The sequence below is a fragment of the Primulina tabacum genome, chromosome 7 (assembly GCF_025594145.1).
Source record: "Primulina tabacum isolate GXHZ01 chromosome 7, ASM2559414v2, whole genome shotgun sequence".
Lineage (NCBI taxonomy): Eukaryota > Viridiplantae > Streptophyta > Magnoliopsida > Lamiales > Gesneriaceae > Primulina > Primulina tabacum.
Window position 1 is genome coordinate 41,537,774 of NC_134556.1, and position 22,883 is coordinate 41,560,656.

At 36.6% G+C, this 22,883-nt stretch overlaps 3 protein-coding genes and 1 long non-coding RNA gene across 4 annotated transcripts; 2 read left to right on the forward strand and 2 right to left on the reverse strand.

The window, feature by feature from the left end:
* Nucleotides 1-818: 818 nt before the first annotated feature.
* Nucleotides 819-8,386, forward strand: LOC142552235 (uncharacterized). Its single transcript, XM_075661936.1, has 4 exons — nucleotides 819-974; nucleotides 1,071-1,129; nucleotides 2,590-2,830; nucleotides 3,004-8,386. Exons 3-4 carry the CDS (start codon nucleotides 2,740-2,742, stop codon nucleotides 8,088-8,090), a joined length of 5,178 nt encoding a protein of 1,725 aa, XP_075518051.1. The 5' UTR covers nucleotides 819-974; nucleotides 1,071-1,129; nucleotides 2,590-2,739; the 3' UTR covers nucleotides 8,091-8,386.
* A 1,092-nt stretch (nucleotides 8,387-9,478) lies between these two features.
* LOC142552236 (uncharacterized) lies at nucleotides 9,479-15,124 on the forward strand. Its single transcript, XM_075661938.1, has 6 exons — nucleotides 9,479-9,856; nucleotides 10,081-10,259; nucleotides 10,662-13,002; nucleotides 13,506-13,566; nucleotides 13,692-13,912; nucleotides 14,359-15,124. Exons 2-6 carry the CDS (start codon nucleotides 10,124-10,126, stop codon nucleotides 14,411-14,413), a joined length of 2,814 nt encoding a protein of 937 aa, XP_075518053.1. The 5' UTR covers nucleotides 9,479-9,856; nucleotides 10,081-10,123; the 3' UTR covers nucleotides 14,414-15,124.
* Nucleotides 15,125-16,326: 1,202 nt separating this feature from the next.
* LOC142552237 (putative WRKY transcription factor 53) lies at nucleotides 16,327-18,181 on the reverse strand. The gene is made up of 3 exons (XM_075661939.1): nucleotides 17,523-18,181; nucleotides 17,304-17,432; nucleotides 16,327-17,083 (listed from the first exon to the last, which is right to left on the reverse strand). Exons 1-3 carry the CDS (start codon nucleotides 17,849-17,851, stop codon nucleotides 16,429-16,431), a joined length of 1,113 nt encoding a protein of 370 aa, XP_075518054.1. The 5' UTR covers nucleotides 17,852-18,181; the 3' UTR covers nucleotides 16,327-16,428.
* Nucleotides 18,182-20,602: 2,421 nt separating this feature from the next.
* On the reverse strand, nucleotides 20,603-20,989 carry LOC142551044 (uncharacterized). Its single transcript, XR_012821466.1, has 2 exons — nucleotides 20,896-20,989; nucleotides 20,603-20,772 (listed from the first exon to the last, which is right to left on the reverse strand). It is a non-coding gene; the product is annotated as an uncharacterized LOC142551044 (long non-coding RNA).
* Between the last annotated feature and the right edge of the window lie 1,894 nt (nucleotides 20,990-22,883).

Below are 22,883 nucleotides of genomic sequence, written 5' to 3' on the forward strand. Positions count from 1 at the left end.
GATTAATCATTGAAGAATTACATAAATAACACTGGTCTTGAAAATTAAACAAGGGACCCACCCGGATTTTAAACCTCGGATACTTCGGTTTGTTTCAACCTATTTCCTGCACGGGCAATGAACGGAGTGATCCGGGCCCACCTCCCTGTAAAAAAAAAAAAATTATCTCGAAAAAATCCGAGCCATTGGATCGACCCCTACAGACAGTGCCCGCAGGAATGATTTATTTATTTTTTTAAAATCCAATTTATTCATTATTAAAATATATCAAACATTAATTTTATAGGACGTATTCCACTGTAATAAATAACAAAAAAATGGATAGTAAATATTAATTTTTTAAGTCAAATGTATGAAATATATGGGAGTTCAATGAAAAATCCCCGTAATTAAATCGCATAAATTTGGATTGATGTATGTAGTTAACTAAATTTAAATTTTTAAAATTTCTAACAATATTTATATGGACTCTTACATTTCCATTAAAACATATATATTTATGTCTTTTGTGATAAGTTTAGCGGAAATATCTATATCTATGACACATATCGATAAGTATATTTTGTTTTTATAATATCAATAATAATAAAAAAAAAGTCACGATGAATGATACCCTGAGCTATAATTGCGTCATAATTTTGCCAGAGTGGGATTACCTGTATGCATGAAAGACACACAAATTTACAAGACGACTCCAAAGATTCCATCCCCTTAAATAAAACAAAATAAAATGAAAAAAATGGTCCGTGGGTCGCTGTGTAAGCCAGACAAAACCACTTTTCATTTACGCCTTTCATTTTGAATATTCTTCGATTTTCATCGCATATTTTGGAAAACAATAAAATCTCCTACCAGTCTGAGTTCACACACACCACACTTGGCTGTCTCTCTCTCTCTCTTTCTCTCTATCGTTTGTGCAAGTTTGGCGTTGGAGGACTGATTTTTTCCAGCTTTGATCCTCGGCTGATTGATTGGTTGACCGCCGATGTTTAATTGATTTCTTAATTTCAGTTCTCTCTCTTTAGCTAGTCGCTCGTTGGATTGATCATTTCTCTTTTTATGATATCCAGTCATGATCTTTGGGCTGGAGACTTGAATTCTGCAATCTGACTGTGGCGGGATTTACGAGGTTTGTCTGCTGAATTTGATCCACTTTTGTTTCTGCTGTTTATTAGCTTGTTTCCTACGCTGATGTTTAGAAATGATGTAGAAATTAGCTTAGTTGTGCTCTGGTTTGATTTTGTTGATGCCATCCAATCATGATCTCTCAACTCAAGATTATAATTGTCATCTGTGATTGTTTGAGAAACTCTGTCCATTGAAAAAAAAACATCATGTTTTCTTAATTTCGGCGAGATTTTCGTGTTTACTACTAGATTTGTCATGATGTTTTGTCTCTGTTATTGATATCCTAACTATTGCTATTTCTATTGATTAAATTTTATTAATTTGAATTGTTCCCAAAATTTTGGGAGCTAATTTTGTGTTTTCCTTTATTTTAGTCTCCATCTTCTGTTTTGATCTTTGATGTTCTAGTTGTGTTGATCTGAAATTAGTTAATCGATTTTTAAACAAAAATCTGTGTTTGAAATAAAAGAAATATAATTTGCTTGGATATATATTACGAAAAAAAAATGTAAACAACGAGTCAAGTTTGTATGTTTTTTTTAAATAATGTTCACAAGATGAGAATTTAATTCATCAGTTTATCAAAACAAGAAAATTCTAGTAGAGTCACTTTCTTCGAATTAAACGAACGAAAAAGAGAGCATTATGTGCTGCTTACGTTTTTGAATACACACATATTTAAAGAGCAACTTAATTAGCTGGTCCTTTTTTGACTAGGGACTAACATATCATTTCAAAATTTTCAAGTATCGATCCATCTGACTTTTTGGGTGTCAAATTTGGCTATTTCACGGAATTTATGTAAAACTGACATTTTTTAAAAATGGAAAAAAACTTATTTGCTTAGCATTCTTTTTCTTCTTTATCTTTTTTCCCGTAGAAAGTATCGTCCATCCAGCAAATTTTTTAAATTGTGCGTTGGCTTTGTCTATAAAAATGGTGGGCCCGATCTGTCGCATACTTAAATCTCATAGCATGTTGATTCTGTCGCGACACGTATTTTCCAGGCCCACCCAAAGCGAGTTGAGAACAAGGTTCACCCTCCGGCTTCTATATCATTCGCTTGATGCGGGGTGAAGGTTACATAATTCATTTTATTATTTTTTGTGATGGGCATTAACATTCCTGTCCGACCTTTGAGGCTTTGACTATCTGGGTTTCATTTATTTTTTCTTTGCCAGCACATACCGCCTATTGTCAACGGATAACTAAAACTAAACCCCTATATTACCGCAATTTATATAAATAGTTTCTTGGCCGTGGTCTGATCCTTTTCTCCTCGGCAAAATCATGAATGCATGACTGGGGAGGGACGATATATTTTTTCTTTGATCTTTTGAGAGCCATTCCATTACTACTCTTGGCCCTTGGGCAAAATTGCTACCTATATGATCATGCCTTTCAAATCCTTCATACAATCCATAAGTGCGTCAAATAATTGGTATATTTTCCCCATTTTAGATTTCCACTGATCGTGCTCTTTGCGCGGGAAGCGTGGACCCAATCAAATATCGTCAGTCATTTTTCTTGGGCTCGAGGTACCTTCTTTCCAAGATGAAGATTGCCTTGTGATTCAGTAGCTAGACCATTTGCAGATAAACAAAAGAAGAAATGCCTAGACGTCGCTGGCGGGAGTCATTTAAATCCTTCTTTGGGAGTCTTGATACTGAAAAAGATGAGGAGCTTAAAGAAAGCAAATCAGGTAATAGTTTTTAGCTATAATTTTCTCGTATAGATCAGACTACAAGGAAAGTTGAATTCATAATGCCATGTTTCAAGAATTGCAGTTGTTTCCAACTTTATGTTTACTCCATTCATATACAAAGCTAAAGATTAGGTGCAGCTCAAATGTTTAAAAATGCCTCATGACTGCAGAAATTGACAGCAAAGTGCAGAAGATTTTTAAGCTTCTCCAAGGCGATGATAGTGCTCAGAGCGAACCACTTACTTATTTGATTGAGGATTTCAACAATAACTACCAGTCTCTTTATGCTCGTTATGTTCATCTTACTGATGAGTTGAGAAAGAAAGCACAGAGCAAACATGGGAAGGATAGTTCCTCACCCAGCTCAGATTCCTCAGACTCGAATGATTCACCACGGAAAAAGAGCATAAAAAATGGTGAAGTCGAGAATAAATTTGAGAAAGATCCTGCTAGCGTCGATCAAGAAATGGCACTTTCTGAGGTTGCTGACTTGAAGAGAAAGCTGGCAGTCACTACTGATGAAAAGGAGGCATTTTCTCTGGAATACCAAAGGGCTTTGAGCAAAACGCAAGAAGCACAGAAGATTGTAACAGATTTAAATGCTGAGGCTGAAAAATGGAATAATGAGAAATCAAGTCTTTTGACTGAAAAGGCCGATCTCAATAAAGAACTCGAGAGTGCCCAGAAACTAATAGCTGAACTGAACCATAAACTTGAAGAGATGAAGAACACGAGAGAAAGCTTACTCGCTGAGAAAGATGCTGCCATAAAAAATGTTGAAGAAGAGAAGCGAGAGGCTGAAAACTTGAGAATCTCTCATGGTCAGTTACAAACTGAGAAAGACGCCCTACATGTAGAACTAGAGGGCGTGAAGGGAGAATTATCTGCCTTAAAAGAGAAGTTAGAATCAGCAGAAAATGAAGTCGCTGGGCTAAGTGAGGTGCACGAGGCTTCCAAAGAGAAGAACACAACTCTTTCCTCAAAGATTTTACAACTTGAGGATGAAGTAAAACAGGCTGAAATCAGAATTGAAGCTATTTCCTCTGAATCAAGGCAATGGAGTGAAAAATGGAACGGTGAGAAATCTAGTCTGTTGAGCGAGAAGTCTGATCTCAATATGGAACTGGAGAGTGTCCAAAAGCTACTAGCTGAACTGAACCAGAAATTGGATGAGACTAATAGAGAGAAAGATAGCTTAATTCTCGAGAAAGATACCGCCATCATCAACATTGAAGAACATAGGAGAACAGCTGATGAATTGAGGACCATTCACGGTCAGTTAGGACAAGAGAAAGACACCTTACATCTGGAATTGGAAGTGATGAAGGGGGACTTCTCTACTTTAAAGGAGGAACTGGAATCAGCAAAAAATGAAATTGCTAGCCTAAGTCAGGTGCACAAGGCTGCCGACGGGAAGAACGCAGCACTTTCCTCAAAGATTTTTCAGCTTGAGGATGAGATCAGACAGGCAGAAAACAAAATTCAAGATACTGTATCTGAATCAAACCAGTTAATTGAAAAATTGGCTGTGAAAGAAAGGGAGCTTTCAAATCACCTAGAGACTCATGTAACTTACAAAGAGGAAACATCAACTCGCCTGAGGAATTTGGAGCAGGAACTCGATCTGTCGCATTCTGAGAAAAGAGAAATGGAGAAACAGAAAGGTGATGAACTTTCTGCATTTGTGAAAAAGCTTGAGAATCAAGAGAGGGAATCATCAGATCAAATTAATGATCTAACCACGCAGGTCAACAGTATTAAAGCCGAGATGGAATCTGTAAAGATTCATAAAGGCAAGCTTGAAGATCAGATAGTGCATGAAGGTATGGAAGCTGCAGCCCGAGTAAAGGAATTGACAGATCAAGTCGATGCTAAGAAGATGGAACTGGAGTCTCTGCTCTATCAAAAAATCGAATCAGAGACACAACTGGAGAAAAGACTACAAGAAGTTTCTGAGTTCTTAATTCAGATCGAAAATCTGAAACAAGAGTTGGATAACAAAAACTTGGAGCTGAAGTTGAACATAGACAAAAAGGAGACTCTTGCTTTACAGGTCGAGCATCTGGATCTTGAACTCAACACCACATGCAACCTTAAAACTGAATTGGAGGAACAGCTAAAACTCAAAAGTCAGGAATTTTCAGAATCCCAAATCCAGATAAAGACCTTGAATGAGGAATTGGAGAACAGTGCTGTGGAGCAACAGAAAATAAAAGAAGAGAGAGAGAATCTTGTGTTGGAGTTGAAGGGAAAAGGTGAGAACCTCAGTCAATTGCAAGAGGAAAAGTTAAATCTGGAAGCTAAAAATTTAGAGATGGAGAGGGCCTTTACTGAAAAGGAAACTGAACTCTCCACTTTGCAGAAAAAATCTGAAGATGAAGAGAATGAAGCATCTGCTCGAATATTGGCGTTGACCGCAGAAGTAAACAGTCTTCAAGAGCAATTGACGTCTTTAACTGATCAGAAAAGTGACAGAGATCTTATTCTTGAGGAAAAGAGTGGCGAAATATCAGAATTCATAATTCAGATAGAAAAGCTGAAAGAAGGACTATCAAGCAAAACAGCAGATGGAGAAAGAATAAAGGAAGAGAAGGAAAGTCTAGCAGTACACCTAAATGAATTACAGCAGGAGCTAGAGGCACTTCGTCACCAGAAAAGCGAACTTGAAGATCAAATAAGTAGTCGAATTGATGAAGGAAACCAGTTGAGGGAGGAGAAGGGAGTACTCGAGAGCAAGATTTCTGAATTGGAAAAGAATGTAGTCGAGAAAGGAGATGAGATAATTGCTACACGGAAAAAGCTGGAGGATGCGCATAATGAAGCATCAACCCAGATTGGTGCCTTGACCGAACAAATCAACTCCTTACAGCAGCAGCTAGAATCACTGCATTCTGAGAAAAGAGAAATGGAGAACCAGAAAGGTTATGAACTTTCTGCATTTGTGAAAAAGCTTGAGAATCAAAAGAGGGAATCATCAGATCAAATTAATGATCTAACCACTCAGGTCAACAGTATTAAAGCCGAGATGGAATCTGTAAAGATTCATAAACGCAAGCTTGAAGATCAGATAGTGCATGAAGGTATGGAAGCTGCAGCCCGAGTAAAGGAATTGACAGATCAAGTCGATGCTAAGAAGATGGAACTGGAGTCTCTGCTCTATCAAAAAATGGAATCAGAGACACAACTGGAGAAAAGACTACAAGAAGTTTCTGAGTTCTTAATTCAGATTGAAAATCTGAAACAAGAGTTGGATAACTTAAACTTGGAGCTGAAGTTGAACATAGACAAAAAGGAGACTCTTGCTTTACAGGTCGAGCATCTGGATCTTGAACTCAACACCACATGCAACCTTAAAACTGAATTGGAGGAACAGCTAAAACTCAGAAGTCAGGAATTTTCAGAATCCCAAATCCAGATAAAGACCTTGAATGAGGAATTGGAGAACAGTGCTGTGGAGCAACAGAAAATAAAAGAAGAGAGAGAGAATCTTGTGTTGGAGTTGAAGGGAAAAGGTGAGAACCTCAGTCAATTGCAAGAGGAAAAGTTAAATCTGGAAGCTAAAAATTTAGAGATGGAGAGGGCCTTTACTGAAAAGGAAACTGAACTCTCCACTTTGCAGAAAAAATCTGAAGATGAAGAGAATGAAGCATCTGCTCGAATATTGGCGTTGACCGCAGAAGTAAACAGTCTTCAAGAGCAATTGACGTCTTTAACTGATCAGAAAAGTGACAGAGATCTTATTCTTGAGGAAAAGAGTGGCGAAATATCAGAATTCATAATTCAGATAGAAAAGCTGAAAGAGGGACTATCAAGCAAAACAGCAGATGGAGAAAGAATAAAGGAAGAGAAGGAAAGTCTAGCAGTACACCTAAATGAATTACAGCAGGAGCTAGAGGCACTTCGTCACCAGAAAAGCGAACTTGAAGATCAAATAAGTAGTCGAATTGATGAAGGAAACCAGTTGAGGGAGGAGAAGGGAGTACTCGCGAGCAAGATTTCTGAATTGGAAAAGAATGTAGTTGAGAAAGGAGATGAGATAATTGCTACACGGAAAAAGCTGGAGGATGCGCATAATGAAGCATCAACCCAGGTTGGTGCCTTGACCGAACAAGTCAACTCCTTACAGCAGCAGCTAGAATCACTGCATTCTGAGAAAAGCCAATTGGAAATGCAAATGGACAGAGCTAAGCAAGAGTATTCAGAAGGTTTGACTCATGCTGAAAATCATAATTCTGAATTGGTGAACAAGATCTTTGAACATGAGAGAAATCTGCAAGAAAAAGAAGACTCCTTCATCAAGATGGGTGTTGATCAGCAACAACTGCTAATGCAGCTCCGAAGTCACGAGGGGAATCTCAAATCATCGGAGCAAAAGATTGTAGAGATAACAGAACAGTTCCATGAAGAAATTGATGCAAAAAATAACGAAATTACTCAACTGGAAGACACTATAGAAGATCTGAAGAGAGATCTGGAGATGAAAGTAGATGAAATCAGTACATTGGTAGAGAATGTACGAAATATTGAAGTTAAGCAGCGGTTAACGAGCCAGAAGCTCCGTATCACCGAACAGTTGTTCAGTGAGAATGAGCAGAGCCATTCGAGCAAAGAACAAAAGTTTCAGGAAGAACAAAAATTATTTGAAGAGAAAGTAGCTAAACTGGCAGGGATAATTTCTGTTTATCAAGAAGCTCAAGCAAAAACTGTAGCAGGGATTTCAGAGAAGGTAAATGGCACGTTGACCGGTATTGATACATTCAGTGTCAAGTTTGAGGAGGACTATGGCCACTTAGAGACACGGATTTATGAAATCGTGAGTGAGCTTAAAGTTACTAGAAACTGGATCAAAGAAACTAATATCCAGAAAAATCAGTTAAGAACGGAAATTGCAAGTTTAGTTAAGCAGATAAAAGATGAGGAAGAACAAGAGTTGGTGTTGAAAGGAAAGATGGCTGAATTAGAGGCAAAATTGCAAAAAGATGAAGAGGAAAAAGATAGTTTGATTCAAACCTTGGAACACCGTGAAGAAAAAACTGTAGAGCTCAAGAAAATAATATCAGAAAGGGATGGAATGATGGGAGAGTTGCAAAGAAAAGTAAACGAAAAGGACGAGGAGATCTCAAGCTTGATTGAGGAGAAAAGAGAGGCCATAAGACAGTTGTGTGTATGGATTGATCACCATCGGAATCGCTATGATGATCTCAAAGGCATGATCATGAAAACAAGAGGGGTCTCAAGGAGGCAAACCGTTACTTAACTCCAAGTGCACATCAACTCTCTTCTGGTCTGAATGGTTTCAACATCTATTTCTGAATTTGATTAGTATCTGTATTTATTTCAGCGAGGGGCTAGTCCTTTTTAATTCTAGACAGTTGTTTAGAAAATTTTTTTAATCTTCACTTATAGTATAGGAAAATTTTCCAGTTTGCTCGATTGTGTAATCATATCTATTCAAATCCCAGAGTGCTGCAGCTATTGCTATGTCGTTTTATAGTAAATGTAGTGTGTGGATTTTTACTTTTTGAATGGGAAACTCAGTGTAAAATGTGTTAATATGCCCACTTTAGATTTCCATTCAAAAGCTTTGTTTAATTGTTTTGTCGGTCCTCTATACTTTGAAACCGTGATACACTTGAGAAAAACGTTTGGCATATGATACGTGAATTATTTTGTGTGTAGAAATGTTGTACTGCCTTGTCTAAAAATTTAGATGTAAGACTACTACAATTATTTCCCATTCATTTCAAATACCGTATCTGTCCTCAAATGACGTTCGCAAGATTGGAGAGAGAAGAACGAGTTCTAATTAAAAGAAGAAATGGGAAATTTAAAGTTTATAAAAAAAAAGGAAATTTAAAGTTTATAAAAAAATGTGCGTGGAATTTTATTTTTTCGATTCAGATATATGACGAGCAGTTGCAGTGGTCAACGTGCTAATAATTAATATCTATAACATGGTCCCCATCCTAATACTCTTGAAGGGGTCTACGTGGGCTGTCGCCTTTCCAAATTTCAATTATTATATATATATATAAAACAAATAAATATTACTATTGGTTTATATTCATCTTTGCCCGACACATTTGCTAATATAAATATTAATAATTATCATTTTTTAAAATATTGTATCGTTATATTATATATTCTAATCCAAAAAGATGTTATTTTAATGTTTTGAATTAACTCTATTCATAAACAATTAAATTAATCACGCATTTGATATTATCAAAACAATTTTCGAATTATTACCTAAAACTATTTATCTTATAACTAAAATAAAATTAAATAAGCCCAGAATCTTTCTTTTATTTGTAATTATTGTTATTGGTCAACATAGTCAAATCTAAATTTAACCTTTAAATATAGTGTGACGATAATATCCTTGTGCTAAGATTTCATCAATCAAGGTAATAGTAAAGATATAATGAATAGAAAAGCAAATTAAAATGGAAAGTCCCAAACTCAATTTATTTTCAAAGAAACCTGAGGAAGCTTTTTTGTAATTTGGGAAAAAAAGAAGGAATCTTGACAGTGGCTAACGGCTTGTGTCAACGAAGTTTGCATTTTCCTTTTGCTTTTCTTTTAAATATTAATATTTATTTGTTTAAAAAAAATTACATATAAATATGATCAAGCTTCTGCAATAAGTGACGAAAAATGACGTCGTAATAACGATTCCGTCGCCGAAGAAAGCAACCGAAGATAGAAAATTCGTCACAGAAAAGTAAACAAATGTCGGGAATCGAGTCACCACCATATTCCTTTCCCTCCAAATCCCAGCTTCTCCTTTTCTTGGGAACCCAAAAATCTCAGCTTTGAATTAAAGTAAAAAAGACAATAAAATAATTTTCCGTTTTTAGTCTCATTCGATCTAGGCACGAATCAGCGATAGCCAAGAAAAACAAACAAGAAACAGAGTACCGTGTTGTTTGTTTGTTCTTGGACTCCATTTTGCTGTTTCTATCGAAGGCCCTGTAATTTTAGAAGCAAAAGTCAAGCAATTCCTACTCTTCTTACACAGTTGTATCCTCACGTCTTGAATACGACAGCTCGCTTGTTTGCATTTGTTTCATTTGAAACGTTCTGAAAATACCCTTTTGCGTATTATTATTTTATTTTTGTGGTTAGCTGGGGCATCGTATTAATGATATTTAGGTGTGTTGGGCTTCAAGATTTATGTTGACTTTGGGAGATTATTTATTGAAGTTTCTTGTTTTGATTAATTCTTGACGACCTGTTCAATTTAGACCATAGAATATTCAATCAATATTTAAAGATTTGGCGAAGTAAATGGGGCTGGAAGATAGCAGGGCTGCGGAACCCGCAAAGGTACGTTTGGTTCGCTGCCCCAAGTGTGAAAACCTCCTTCCAGAACTCCCGGATTTCCCTCTGTATCAATGTGGTGGCTGTGGCGCTGTTCTCAAAGGTACAATTCGCACTCTGTCTTATTCTGTGTGCAAAGTTTACTAGAAAGGCTACTCTATATATGGGGAACTCTTAGTTTGGTCCCTTGGCTAGTTTTGTTTTTGTTTATTAGTATCGATTTTCAAGATTATCAATCATTACAGATGAGAAAATGCCCTTGTTTGAAATCTTTTTTCTCCTAATATAATGCAAAGGTAGCAATTATGTTAATTTTTTGGGGTGCAGACTGTGAATTTTGATCTATGGTTATCTTTTAAAAATTAGAATGTTGATATATCAGCTGCGGGAGATTTATTTTTTCCATTGATTAGGACGAGGGACATGTTAGAACTTGTAAATTTTCTTCTTCAATTTTTGGGCGTCTGTGAATGTAATTTTTTGATTGTTTGATGTTGTTCTACAGCCAAAAAGAAGGGGATTCTGGAAGACAGGTTGTCTGAGAGGACTGATGATTTAAAGGGGCCAAGAATCTCCGAGGAAAGTAGTACAGTTCATATTTCTGAGGTTGAAATGGAAAAACAAAATGGAACCAAGCTTGGTACGGCAGAGACGATTCATAACGAAAAAGTGTCTTCCGATGGTAGTTCCACTCTACGGGTTGAAAATGGAGAAGCAAAATCTGATTCGGAATTAAGTAGGCGAGGGAGAGAAAGGATGGTAATAATGGAAAGCAAGAGTGGTGATAATGGGTCATGTGGTTCAGGTCTGGTTCGTGACATAAATCAGGGAAGAGACCGTAATTTGAATGCCAGTGGTTTGGAATATACTAATTTTAATGGTCAACATGCAGTTAAAGAATTGGGTTTTCCAATGGAATCATTAAGGTCAAGGCCATTACCTATGGAGGAACCGGATGTGGTAGCCTCTATAGGTCCTGTCAGAGGTGTTGCGGCACAAGTGAGGTTTAATCATTATCCTTACCATGGTGAGGGGCCATCGAGTCATGGAAAGAACTCTTATTATGAATATGGTGAGAGGACTAGATATCAGGATCCAGATATTGGTGGGCGAGCTAGAGTTAAAAGTTTGGAGAACGACCGAGCCGAGCTCCTAAGGAAACTTGATGAGTTGAAGGATCAAATTACTCGGTCTTGTGATGTGGCGGACAGACATAAGGAAATGATTGTTCCTGATCGGAGGATGGTTTCTCCAACTCTATACGATCATTATGGTAGATATCGTGCTACTTATGTTCAAGAAGGCTTGACTAGTTCACACGGCATAGACAAGAAGCCACTTTCTCCGTATGATTTAGAATCTCCTTATTTAGGTCATATGGCTGGATTTAATCCTTACACAGATAGATATGGTTCAAGTGGTCCGGAATCATATCCTCAAAGAGGGTCCCCCCACAAATCTTTGGCACGTGGTGACACTTATCGTCAAGAAATGCTTAGGGGGCGGACTCTCCAATCAGATTCTCAATACATGCATCTGCCATATAATGAGCAATTTCCTGGTTACCATGCGAATGCCAATCATGATCAAATCATGTTACACTCACATGAAAACTTTTTCCACCAGCCTGCGTGCTCGTGTGTGCATTGTCATAACAAGAACTTGCATTTATCTCCTAAGGTTGATCACTTGGGTGTTCGTAACCAAAGGTCTCAAAATGAACCTTCTAATCTGAATTTTCATGGCTCTATAAACTCTACTCCACAGGGACTGCAGGGTTATAATTTTGGAGGCTCGGGACTACATCAGTTGAATTCTCGGCAGTCTTTACAGATGAATTCAAGTGACATTGATTCAGAAAATATTCGTTCCAATTACCATCATCCCAGAAAGATGGCGGTAAGTCATAGAAGTGGAGGGGTGTATCGTCCAATTGCAGGTGGTGCACCGTTTATTACGTGCTGCAATTGCTTTGAGTTATTGAAACTGCCCAGAAAATGCATTTCTTCCGCAAAAATGCAACACAAAATGAAATGCGGGGCTTGTTCTTCGATAATATCATTTGAGGTTGGGAATAATGGATGCATTGGATCAGTTTCTGTGCATGATGACCAGGTTCCAAATGAGATTGACAAGGGCTCTAGTGGCACAGTGGATGAAAACTTGATATATTGGCCTGGTGATACAAATAGTGCGGATTTGAACTGCGACTCAAATGATTATGATGATTTGCAAGCCAAGTTTTCTCCAATAGACAGGAAATCTAATTCTGGTAAATCTGAGAAGCAGCAGGATCCTCTTTTTTCAACTTTAGGTCACCTCAAGAACGAGCAAAGCCCAGAAATTATCACATCAAGGAAACATGATTCCTCATATACGGAGTCACCTTTAAAAGAAATCAAGTCCTCCCTAAATCCTGAATTGCCCTCTAAGGAATGCCCCAATCATTTTCCTGATACTGAAGTGATCGGGCGATCTGATGATGGAAACAGAAGCAAGCGATCTGAGCCTGAGAAAATTGCCTTTGGTGGGACTAATTTTCGGCAAAATTCTGTGATAGAAGCAATAGTGGCAACTGAGATGGATGTGTCCTTAAACGAATTTTCTAACAGCTGTGTTTCTCAGGATTTGGTGGAAACAAGTAAAGAAGATCACCCTAAGGTCAACAAAGGGGGCGAATCTTTCTTTGCAGGTCTCATAAAAAAGAGTTTCAGAGACCTCACAAAAAATAACCAAAGTATACAAGATGGTGGATCTCTAGTCTTTGTTAACGGGCATGTAATACCGGATCGTGTGGTCAAGAAGGCTGAAAATTTGGCTGGACCAATCCAACCTGGAGAATACTGGTAAATACACCTCGAATTAAATTTCATTGATTTCAGTGCATTATTGTGTGTCCATCTATGATTCATTAACATATTGTTCAATAAATGTATCTTCATTATAGCACGTCATCTTGCTGTATTTTCCATTTAGGGCGTAACGAAATTTGGAAGATTAAAATAGAAAAAAGAGGTTGGGTTCGTGGCTTAGACAGGACATTGAGGAAACATAATTGACACTAGTAAGAGAACATGAGCTTTGAGAAGTCTGAGAAATAAAATAAAATTGAAGCAATTTCATGCAATTGATAGAAGGTGTCAAATAGTCGTGTTAATGTGTAAGTGTTGGGTGAAGAATGTGTTTTGCTGAAACTGTATGACACGACGTCTTGACCACAGCATTCATAATCCCATTTGAATATATTCACCTTGTCTTTCTCATAAAGTATCTTGAGAAGCATGGCTGCTATTATTTTCATTTCGACAAAAAACATAATGAAGATTTTGCTCCTTTTTTGTTAAACCAGGTACGACAAATGTGCGGGCTTTTGGGGTGTGATGGGCCACCCATGTCTTGGCATTGTCATGGTGAGTTCATCGAGTATCTGAAGCCTAAGATCTTCAATTCTTAAACGGGCTTAAAGTTTTTGTAATTCACTATATTTCCCTATTGAAGCAAAAATTCCTGATTAAGTTAGATTGATGTTATGCAGCCAAATATTGAAGAATTCAACTATCCGATGCCAAAAAATTGTGCTGCTGGAAATACTGGAGTTTTTGTCAACGGGCGGGAACTTCACCAGAAAGATTTAGATTTGCTTACTAGCAGAGGTCTTCCCATCACACAACCACGGTCTTATAACATTGAGATATCAGGGAAGGTGATCGATGAGCGCACTGGAGAGGAACTAGATCTTGGCAAACTCGCCCCGACGTAAGAATTGCGACTTCTTTCTCGAAATCCCTACTATATATGTTTGATCGAAAAATTTTCCATGCAAGCACTGGCATAGGCACCTCCAAGTTTATGAATCCCTTGTCTTTTGCCTCTTATTCACAATCCTTTGGTGGTTGGCATAATCTCATCACGGAAGCATGGAAAAGTTACTTGGGAAAACCCCTGATGAGGGGATTAATTTGTCTTGGGTAGCTTAAGCCTTCCGCTCACCCAACTATCAGCCCCCCAGATACTATTTGTTAAGAGTATCTTTCAACCACCCTCCAATCAAGAATTGCTTCGCTCTTTCCCCATATTCTGGCCTGAATTTTCTTAGTCGGGGACCATTTTCACTTGTAAATAACCATTATTTGCCATTGACTTTATCATCCATCAGGTCAAAATTTACACACACGCAATAACAATTCTTAATATTTCGACAGGGTCGAGAGGGCCAAGCACGGATTCGGTATGAAAGTTCCAAGACATCTTGGTTAACTGATGCGTTAGATGTAAGGCTTCTCAGAATGTTCCAGTTGTTTACACTGATGCAACTGTTTGTTATAGTTAGATTACCTCTAGATCGAATTTCACATATGTTATCTGTTATAAGTTGCATATGTGATATATCATCCGCTTTTGCATCGTAGAATTTTTATACGTTTTTATTGCAATCCGAGATATGAAAGCAAACGCTGTATTTGATTTGATTTCTGCAAATAGGGTGTTGATTCCAATTATTGGAGTCGGTGTTCATTGTATACAAGTGAACTGTTGAAAGCAAATGCTGTATTTAAAAGTGTTTTTTTTTTTTAATTAGAAAAAGCGTGTTTTAATTAAAAATTCCACATCACACACCTGACCAAGAGTGGGCAATTGGATTGGGTGGCAGCATTAATTGGATAGTTCGTTTATTTAATTGGGTTTGGGTGTAACTATTAAAAAAGAAGTTTGGTTTCAGATTGAATTTTTCAACGTTCGTCTTAAATTTGAAATGAGGTAATCGGTACTCCCAACACAAACCCATATCCGATTATGTCGGGATGTTTCCTATGTCCTCTTTTCTGTTTAAGTAAAGAGGCAGGGAATATGAGTCCAGCAATGTCCAAGGCTGTGGAAGCACCCATCGAAGATCCTTTATGCTGCAAGGGAATCCGCACGGTATTTTGTTGATCGTCGGTTGGCCCGGTTCAACACATCAACTACCTCTGTCTTTCGATTATCCAAAACACATTTATTTCTTGAGATCCAGAGACTCCACGATATCACAGCCAAACTCCCAAGATCATCGCCAATACCATTATCCACAGCCCTACACATTAAATCCATAGAAGGAATTAACATGGAAACTTGAGAGTAAAGGCCAAAAGAGCTGAGAGATGCCACACAGATTTTGAAAACTTACAAAGCCATAGAGCATGGAAGATATCCTCAGGCGATTGATGACATCTTTGGCATAAAACTGGAATCTGAACAGCCAATTTATGTTTTGGGTTTAAATATGATGGTGATAAAGTCACTCACCATCATATTAGCAAACTGAACAGGAGGGACAATGACTGGTTTGAAAAAACGAGGTCGCTGTAGCCATGGATCCCGGAATACCCGAACCTGCTGCCCTGAAGCAATTCACCAACGAAGACCTTTAGTTAATAGTTCTCGGCTCCATAAAATACTCAGCCATAAACGTGATGGGTTATTACCAACCCCAGCCAGATGGAAATTTGATGAGGTGGATTACTTGGTTATAAGAACTCGCAGCGCTTGATTGAATGCCGCAAGATCGCCATTAGTATCACCCCGCCAAAACCTCACAATGAAAGATTGAAGAGATTTGCATAGTAGGATTCTAGTGAGGCGATCTTCCATTTGTTATCTGTTTGGAGAAGTAATTAATGGATATTGATATTGAGTATCATTATGTTATACAGACACCAAAGATCGATTGCAACAAAAACTGTCAAGGATAATCTCGAGAAACATATCAAATTATTTACCATCAATGCACAATCGAAAGTTACATGTCACCTCCATTGTTACTATTAGCTGGAGATGTATATCTACTTCTCAGGATGATGAGGTAAATTTGGTATTATCCCTTATAATTTTCATGAAGACTTGTTCAAGTCTTATATTAGCTATCTAATATTTGCAGCTTTATCTTAGGTATTTGTGGAACTGACTTTGTTTATCTGTTAAAATGTTATGGTTTATTGGTTCCTGATTGGTAATCAAAGAGCATTTGTATTTTGATGCTCCGATCTTTGATTAAATCCACATTTAAAATGTTGCCTTAGAAGATAGTTATTATAGTGCCTTTTTCTCCTTCAGTTTCTAGATACGAACACTTGAACTAGCCACTTTAGAAGCTTGTTCTTCCCGGTGAACGACCAAAAGTGTAAAAAGAACTATGAACACTGAATATATATGCTATAATTATCTTCCTCGGATTTTAAACCCTTCAAAGACCACACACCAAGGTAGCAGCAGGGCCACTTTATTTCCTATAATTTTCAACATTCAAAGTTTGAATTGGTGAAAAATTCTGTGGTGTTGAATGGGAAGTTTGGGTCGAGATCAACATGATCAATCGAGAACTCCACGCCTCCAATCGGGGAATTAGTTGTTGAAGCATGGGTCGACATTATCTCAGCAATATCAGCTTTTGAATGCTGCAAATTTGCACCTCCCCGATTGCTCTTTATTGGGTTATAAGTCCCTGTAGTGAAGTAGTTCGACTCTGATACGGCTGGAGATAAAAACAGTGGCGAATATGTTCTTAAATACGTGCCCTGGTGGTTACCATTAACAAGATCAGATAATGGAAAATAGCAATTTTCGCTGTCATAGGATGCAAATGTTGATGGAAAAGAGAAGTGGGCCGATGTTTCATTATTGTTTAAATCTTCAGTGTTGACTCTGAGGTTAGATTTCAAGCTGGAAAGTGTCTGGTTAAGCTGTTGTGGTTGATGAGAACAGTGAGAAATATCATGTTTCATTTCTTGTTTTTCAGGTGATGCTGCTGGTGGGACTGCAATAGTGGAGTGGTTGCAAGTGTGTGTTCCTCTGTAGGTGATATCAAATGTGGTTGGATCGTCATCTGATCTTTGCACTAGCTTCGTCGCCCAACAATCTTGAACCAGGCGGTACGTACATCGGTAGTAGCTCCTACAAAATGGATCCATTTTCATCAGTTTTGTTCGGATAAGAACAATATCATATAGGAACAAGTGTGTATTTCGAAAAAAAATTCTAGTTCAATGGACGGTTGTCCACCTTGCCCCTCTTCTTGATCACCCCTCCTCACGTGTGAAAACACTTGGCGAGTACAAGTGTGCATGTTTTTTTAGTGAATAAATGCGTTCCGAGTAGGAAACAGAGAGTATACCTCGGATATTTAGCTCCCAAAATGTCCTTTTGCCCATACTTTCTCCAACTAAATCCGTCGTCAGTAGGGCCTTCAAGTCCACTTTCAGAGTTAACTTTCACTTGTTCTGTCCAAGTGGGCTGCAGCTTTCTGTCATATTAAATCAAGTAACAGAGTCAACACACACGCACATACACACAAACAATGTCAAATAAATTTCCATCTTTATTTGAATTTCACCTTTTCTTTGAGGGATTCACGTAATCCTGATGATCCCCGAAATTCTTGTTCAAACCCTCACTTCTTGGACTTCCATCAACCGATACTGAAGACTCGAGCGCAACTGATGTTGCCGCTGCCATAACAACATTATCTTTCTGTTTTGATCCTGTCCATTTCAGAATCAACAGAGCCTTCTCATAAGAAGACAAGATCCTCTGCATTAGCAAGTCTTGAGGTTGGTTTTGAAACGTCGTGCACAGATGAAACCGAAGCTGCTTCGCTTTCTCCATTCCTTGAGTGAGCTCATTGATAAGTGTATTATATTCCCAGTTCACAGGACTCTCCATTTCTTGTTTCTTTCCTGCCTATTCTCGTGTAGGAAATATGGATTTATCTTTGAACAAATCTCAGTTGATCACTTAGCACTACGGAACAGTAAAACAGTATAACAATTCAAGTTATACAGCAGAATCAGTTTTCGTTCATAAATATAAGAAAGACTAGGATCTGGAAAGTTCAGAAAATTAGGTGACTGGATAAAACAGCATGCATAGGAATAATTGTGGGCACTTTCAATATTTTCAAGGCAGTTTTTTCTGCTGTGAAGTAGGGTGTTTTGGATGTTATATTTATAGGAAAAGAGAAGGGGTGTAGGTATATATATATGTAAAGGAACGCTGATGAAGTAGAAAGTGGAAGCTTTTGAATTTAAAGAAACCTGAGAAAAGAAAAGAATGAAGGGAGTGTTGAACTTTGACCGAGAAACCGAGTATTTTTTCTGCGTGGACCAATCTTTGGTCATAAATCTTATTCATAAATAATGGGATAGTTAGGAGTAGCGAAAAGTCAAGTGCAGACCAATTCAAACCTCTCCTTTCCCTGCTACTCTTTACGTAGAGTAAGTAACATGAACGCCTCAATTTCGAGTAGGCTTGTACAACGGTTTAGATCAAAGAGTCACCAGTGCCATTCACAACTCAATTTATTTGAAGTTATTGAGCTTTAAATTATTATTTAAAATCCATCGATTCAATCACAACATCGCGTTATTTCATAAAATTCAAAATTTTATTTGTATTTTTTGCAAAAAAAAAAAAAAAATCAACGTGCATCTCATCAAGATTCGCCAAATTATCTCCTCAAAATTATTGTCGCCTCATTTTAAGCTTCTAGCATAGTTTTGAAGTTTAGATTAAAGAAAATCGCATTTGTTTTGTGATTTATAGAGTGTCAAGAAGCATAGGATAATAATTAAATTAATGTAATTGGTCGGAAAGTTTTCGAATCATTAAATGAATTTAGTAAGAACATATCTGACTCAAAAAACTAAAAAATTCGCTTGGCATTAAAAAAAGTTGAATCAGAAGTTTGTATGGGAGGTGTTGACCTAATCTCACATCGTTTGTATCCTAATCATTTTTAATACTAGCATGCCTATCTATACTCACGGTTCTCGTTAAAAATTTATTGAAGTATAAATATCTGTTCAAAATGTGCTATTCCCTTCTTATGACAAATTTTTTAATATAACCCGAGTTTGGATTGGAGAAATTCTTTAAAAACATTTTTATTAAATTTCTTACTTAGCTCGTGATAATTTGATTTTTTATAATGATGATGACTTCGCAATCTTTATATTTCACTTTATACTGATTAAATCAAATACAAACTACGCAGTAACTTATGAATCACGTTAGTCTATGATAATTACGAGGTAGTAGACGAAAATATATTTAAGTAACAAACAAGTCCTGTAATAGAAAGAGTGGAAAGTTCAATCTGACCAATTCAAAACTAAAAAAAGAATCAAGTGTGGGAAGAAAATGGAGCCAAGTATTTTAATTTTGAAGAAAGTGATGGAATTTTTTATAACAAGGCAACGAGAATCTTCAAATGCCGCGTTATTTGATATCAAGGAGTAAATGAGAGGGCCACGGATCGGTGGGTCGCTCGTGTTTCCTACCCATCACGACGTCGTTTTGCACATGTAAAATGAATCGAGGAGATTACAATTTCTTTTCTTTTTCTTTTTTTGAAATTATTACAATCTCTTTCTGATGAACAAGAAAATTGAATTCTAGAAATGAACCATCGGTAGTATTATTTTTTTGAGTAAGTCTCTTGTGAGACGGTCTCACGAATATTTATCCGTGAGACGGGCCAAACCTACAGATATTCACAATAAAAAGTAATACATTTTCATGTATGACCCAAATAAGAGATCCGTCTCACAAAATATGACTCGTGAGACCGCCTCACATAAGTTTTTGCCTTTTTTTAGAAGATTGAACTTTTATCGCCAAATTAACGATTGATATTTTTGACAAACCTTAAAAAGGGAGTGTTTTCTTAAATCTAGAAATAAACCATAAAAATAATTATCTCACCCAATTTCTGGGAAGACCATTAGAGTTTTGATAGAAAACTTTGGTGATCACATAAAATCAAATTGGAAAAAAAAGGGATCAAACCTATAGATTGTAAACATGAGGACCAAATTTTGCAAAATTTATAAAAGTTACTTAAATACTCAGGAATAGTTAATTTCTAATGAATTAAATCTCTTTTTAATTACTTAAAGGAGTTTATTGAAAAAATATGCATGAACAAACATAAGGATAATTAGGAAAATGGATAATGATTGACCACTGTTAGATAACAAAATATTCATGTACATACATGTCGAGAACATTACTTAAGAAACAGAGGACAAGTAAAAATATTATATATCCTACGAAAATTCAAAAAGCACAAAACCCCCTGAACAAAATAACAACCTTTTACACTACCTGGTTCATTAAAAATCAAGTATATTTTTCTCATTTAAAGGGTTTTTTTGTCCGATTTAGCAAAAAAAAAAAAAAAAAACGCAGGGTTGTAATTTTGTACGCAAGAACAAGATAAGACGTGACTGAAAACGATTTTGTTTTATGTGCATTTCATTTACAAGTTGATTGTTACTCTATTTCGTCTAGAAGAGGTATTTATTTATATGGATGGATCGGAGTAAACATCAACTTTAAATAATTAGTTTGTAGGAAGATAATGTTCGATCACAATTTGGTAATATGATGTCCAAATAGGAAGGTAATAGTTCGAATGTTTAAATTGTGTTTTTGACATTTAAATTGTGTATTTTATGGGAAGGGGATTCTGTGATATCAGATTAACTAGGCATGAAGTGAAACACGTGATCGAAAGTTTTGAAAATCATTTCATATAGACGAGACATCCTCTCTCGGTCCTTCAAGGCGCCCGTCTCTTAATTCTGCATCCAGAAAATGCAAAGCTCAGTGGTATTTTAGTGGTATTGAACGATCACTTCAGATTCCCAATAAATGAATAATACTAACTACAAAGATTGGGGTGGAAAGAGTTGCACTGAGTTCACCTTTCTTTTAGACTTCTTCTCATCATCACTGTCACTGCTGCTCGAATTGTTGGTATGGCTGTCTTCCCTGTTCTTCTTGTTCTTCAGGTCCTTGTAACCTTTTTTTTTTTTTTTGCAATATCTGTAACTTCTCAAGAAAAGAGAAAAGTAAACACTGTTTAGAAACTTAAAACTACCCAGTCTAGGTTCCCTACAAATTACTTACATATTAACATCACAAAAGAAGGTAGCAAAAGTTTTTTCCGAAAGCGACCACATTAAAATTTAAGACCAATAAACGTCCTTGTGAAATGTTTGATCTTCAGGCGAATTAGAGTTACACACCAAGAGATTAGCTTTCCCTTAAGAGTATAGAAACAAACGTTTCTATTGCCTCAACAGCTTTGTTTTCTTTTTCTTCTTGATTGGATCCAACAGACTACAGATACTTCTTCCCGATTTTGAAAGAGTGATCGCCGCCATCAATCACATGCAACGAGTTAACGCATTTCACTTTCTTCATTACAGTTTCCAACTTGTCTAGTGGACAGAGTCCATCTTTACTACCTACCCTTCAAGAAAAAACAGCGGGTCATATGAAATATCCGAAGTTTGGTACAATTCTCACTTCCCATAGGCAATAATTTCGACCAGAGACTTTAATACAACTGAGGCATTAATTAATAAATGAAACAGAAAAGTTCATGATAAGCCAATAAACTTCTAAGAATCTCTTAACTAGTAGTATGCATCAAAGTCCTAAATAATTTCTGAGCTTTGACATTATTGAATTTTCATCCTTTATTAAAAGCACTTCAACAGTAAAAAAAGCACTTCAATACTAAACATAAACAGAGTATATGCTTTTTACTTGCACAAACATAACAGGGACGGTAGGTTGCAGAAAGGTATGATCTCGTAACGCGCCATTCGTGCCCTAAAAATTCACCATGTAGAAGGCATCAGAATGAAAGACTTTAGAGAGCTAAATTCACGACACTAGTGAAACAACTGCGTATCAATTTTGATTTGGACTATAGAAAAATCTGGATAGTTTCACAACCATAGGTTTCGCACGTGGTAATGCAGATTGATGGATCCGTGAGTTGGTTTTAGTACGACTTAGGTGGTTACATTGAACTTAAGATTTTGAGTGTAAAACATCACATCAATAGTCGAGTAATAGAGATGAAATCTTGTAGTATTGGCCATGTAATCACTTAAATCACAGAACTCTGTAGTCTAAGATGCTCACATTCTTGTAAGGATTAGTTAATGAGATGCGTTCTTCTGTTCATCCGGATCACTCATATCGAGACTAAAAGTTACTGCGATGAAAAAATTTATTACTTGAAATCTACATGGCAAAACTAGATTTTGTTGATCAGGAGCACAGAAAATGAAATAAACATTCAGATCCATCAAGGCGATGCATATCCAATAGATTTACGGTTTTTCGCGCCAATCGATCACACGTGTTGCAATTTATTGCACATTTCTTTATGATGATCACCTGATAGCATAATAATAATAATAATAATAAACACATCATGAATATTTTAAAAATGTAAATTTATTAATTATGGAGTGTGATATTTGTTTTGCCTTTTATTATCAAATTGCTTTAATATCATACCTCATCTCATCTCTATTTACGGTTAGAAACTAGACCAGTTATTTATCTTTAAAAATTGTTTGACTTAAATGCCCTTCTATCTTATTTGAATCAAAAACTTGTGTGAGACGGTCTCACGGGTCATATTTTGTAAGATAGATCTGTTATTTTGTAAGACGGATATCTTATTTGGGTCATCAATAAAAAAATATTACTTTTTATGCTAAGAGTGTTACTTTTTATTGTGAATATCGGTAGTGTTGACTAGTCACACACACACACATATATACACACACACACACACTAAAATATAGAATAATTATATACAAACTAAATTTATTTTTTATTATTTATAAAAAAAATATTTGCAATATTATTACTATTATTGATTAGC

Coding starts and splice junctions, on each gene's coding strand:
- LOC142552235 (XM_075661936.1), top strand. CDS start 2,740: ATGCCTAGACGTCGCTGGCGGGAGTCATTTAAATCCTTCTTTGGGAGT. Junction 2,831..3,003: donor GCTTAAAGAAAGCAAATCAG/GTAATAGTTTTT, acceptor TCATGACTGCAG/AAATTGACAGCAAAGTGCAG.
- LOC142552236 (XM_075661938.1), top strand. CDS start 10,124: ATGGGGCTGGAAGATAGCAGGGCTGCGGAACCCGCAAAGGTACGTTTG. Junction 13,567..13,691: donor CATGTCTTGGCATTGTCATG/GTGAGTTCATCG, acceptor GATGTTATGCAG/CCAAATATTGAAGAATTCAA. Junction 13,913..14,358: donor CTTGGCAAACTCGCCCCGAC/GTAAGAATTGCG, acceptor ATATTTCGACAG/GGTCGAGAGGGCCAAGCACG.
- LOC142552237 (XM_075661939.1), bottom strand. CDS start 17,851: ATGGAGAGTCCTGTGAACTGGGAATATAATACACTTATCAATGAGCTC. Junction 17,433..17,522: donor GTGAATCCCTCAAAGAAAAG/GTGAAATTCAAA, acceptor TTAATATGACAG/AAAGCTGCAGCCCACTTGGA. Junction 17,084..17,303: donor TTGGGAGCTAAATATCCGAG/GTATACTCTCTG, acceptor TCCATTTTGTAG/GAGCTACTACCGATGTACGT.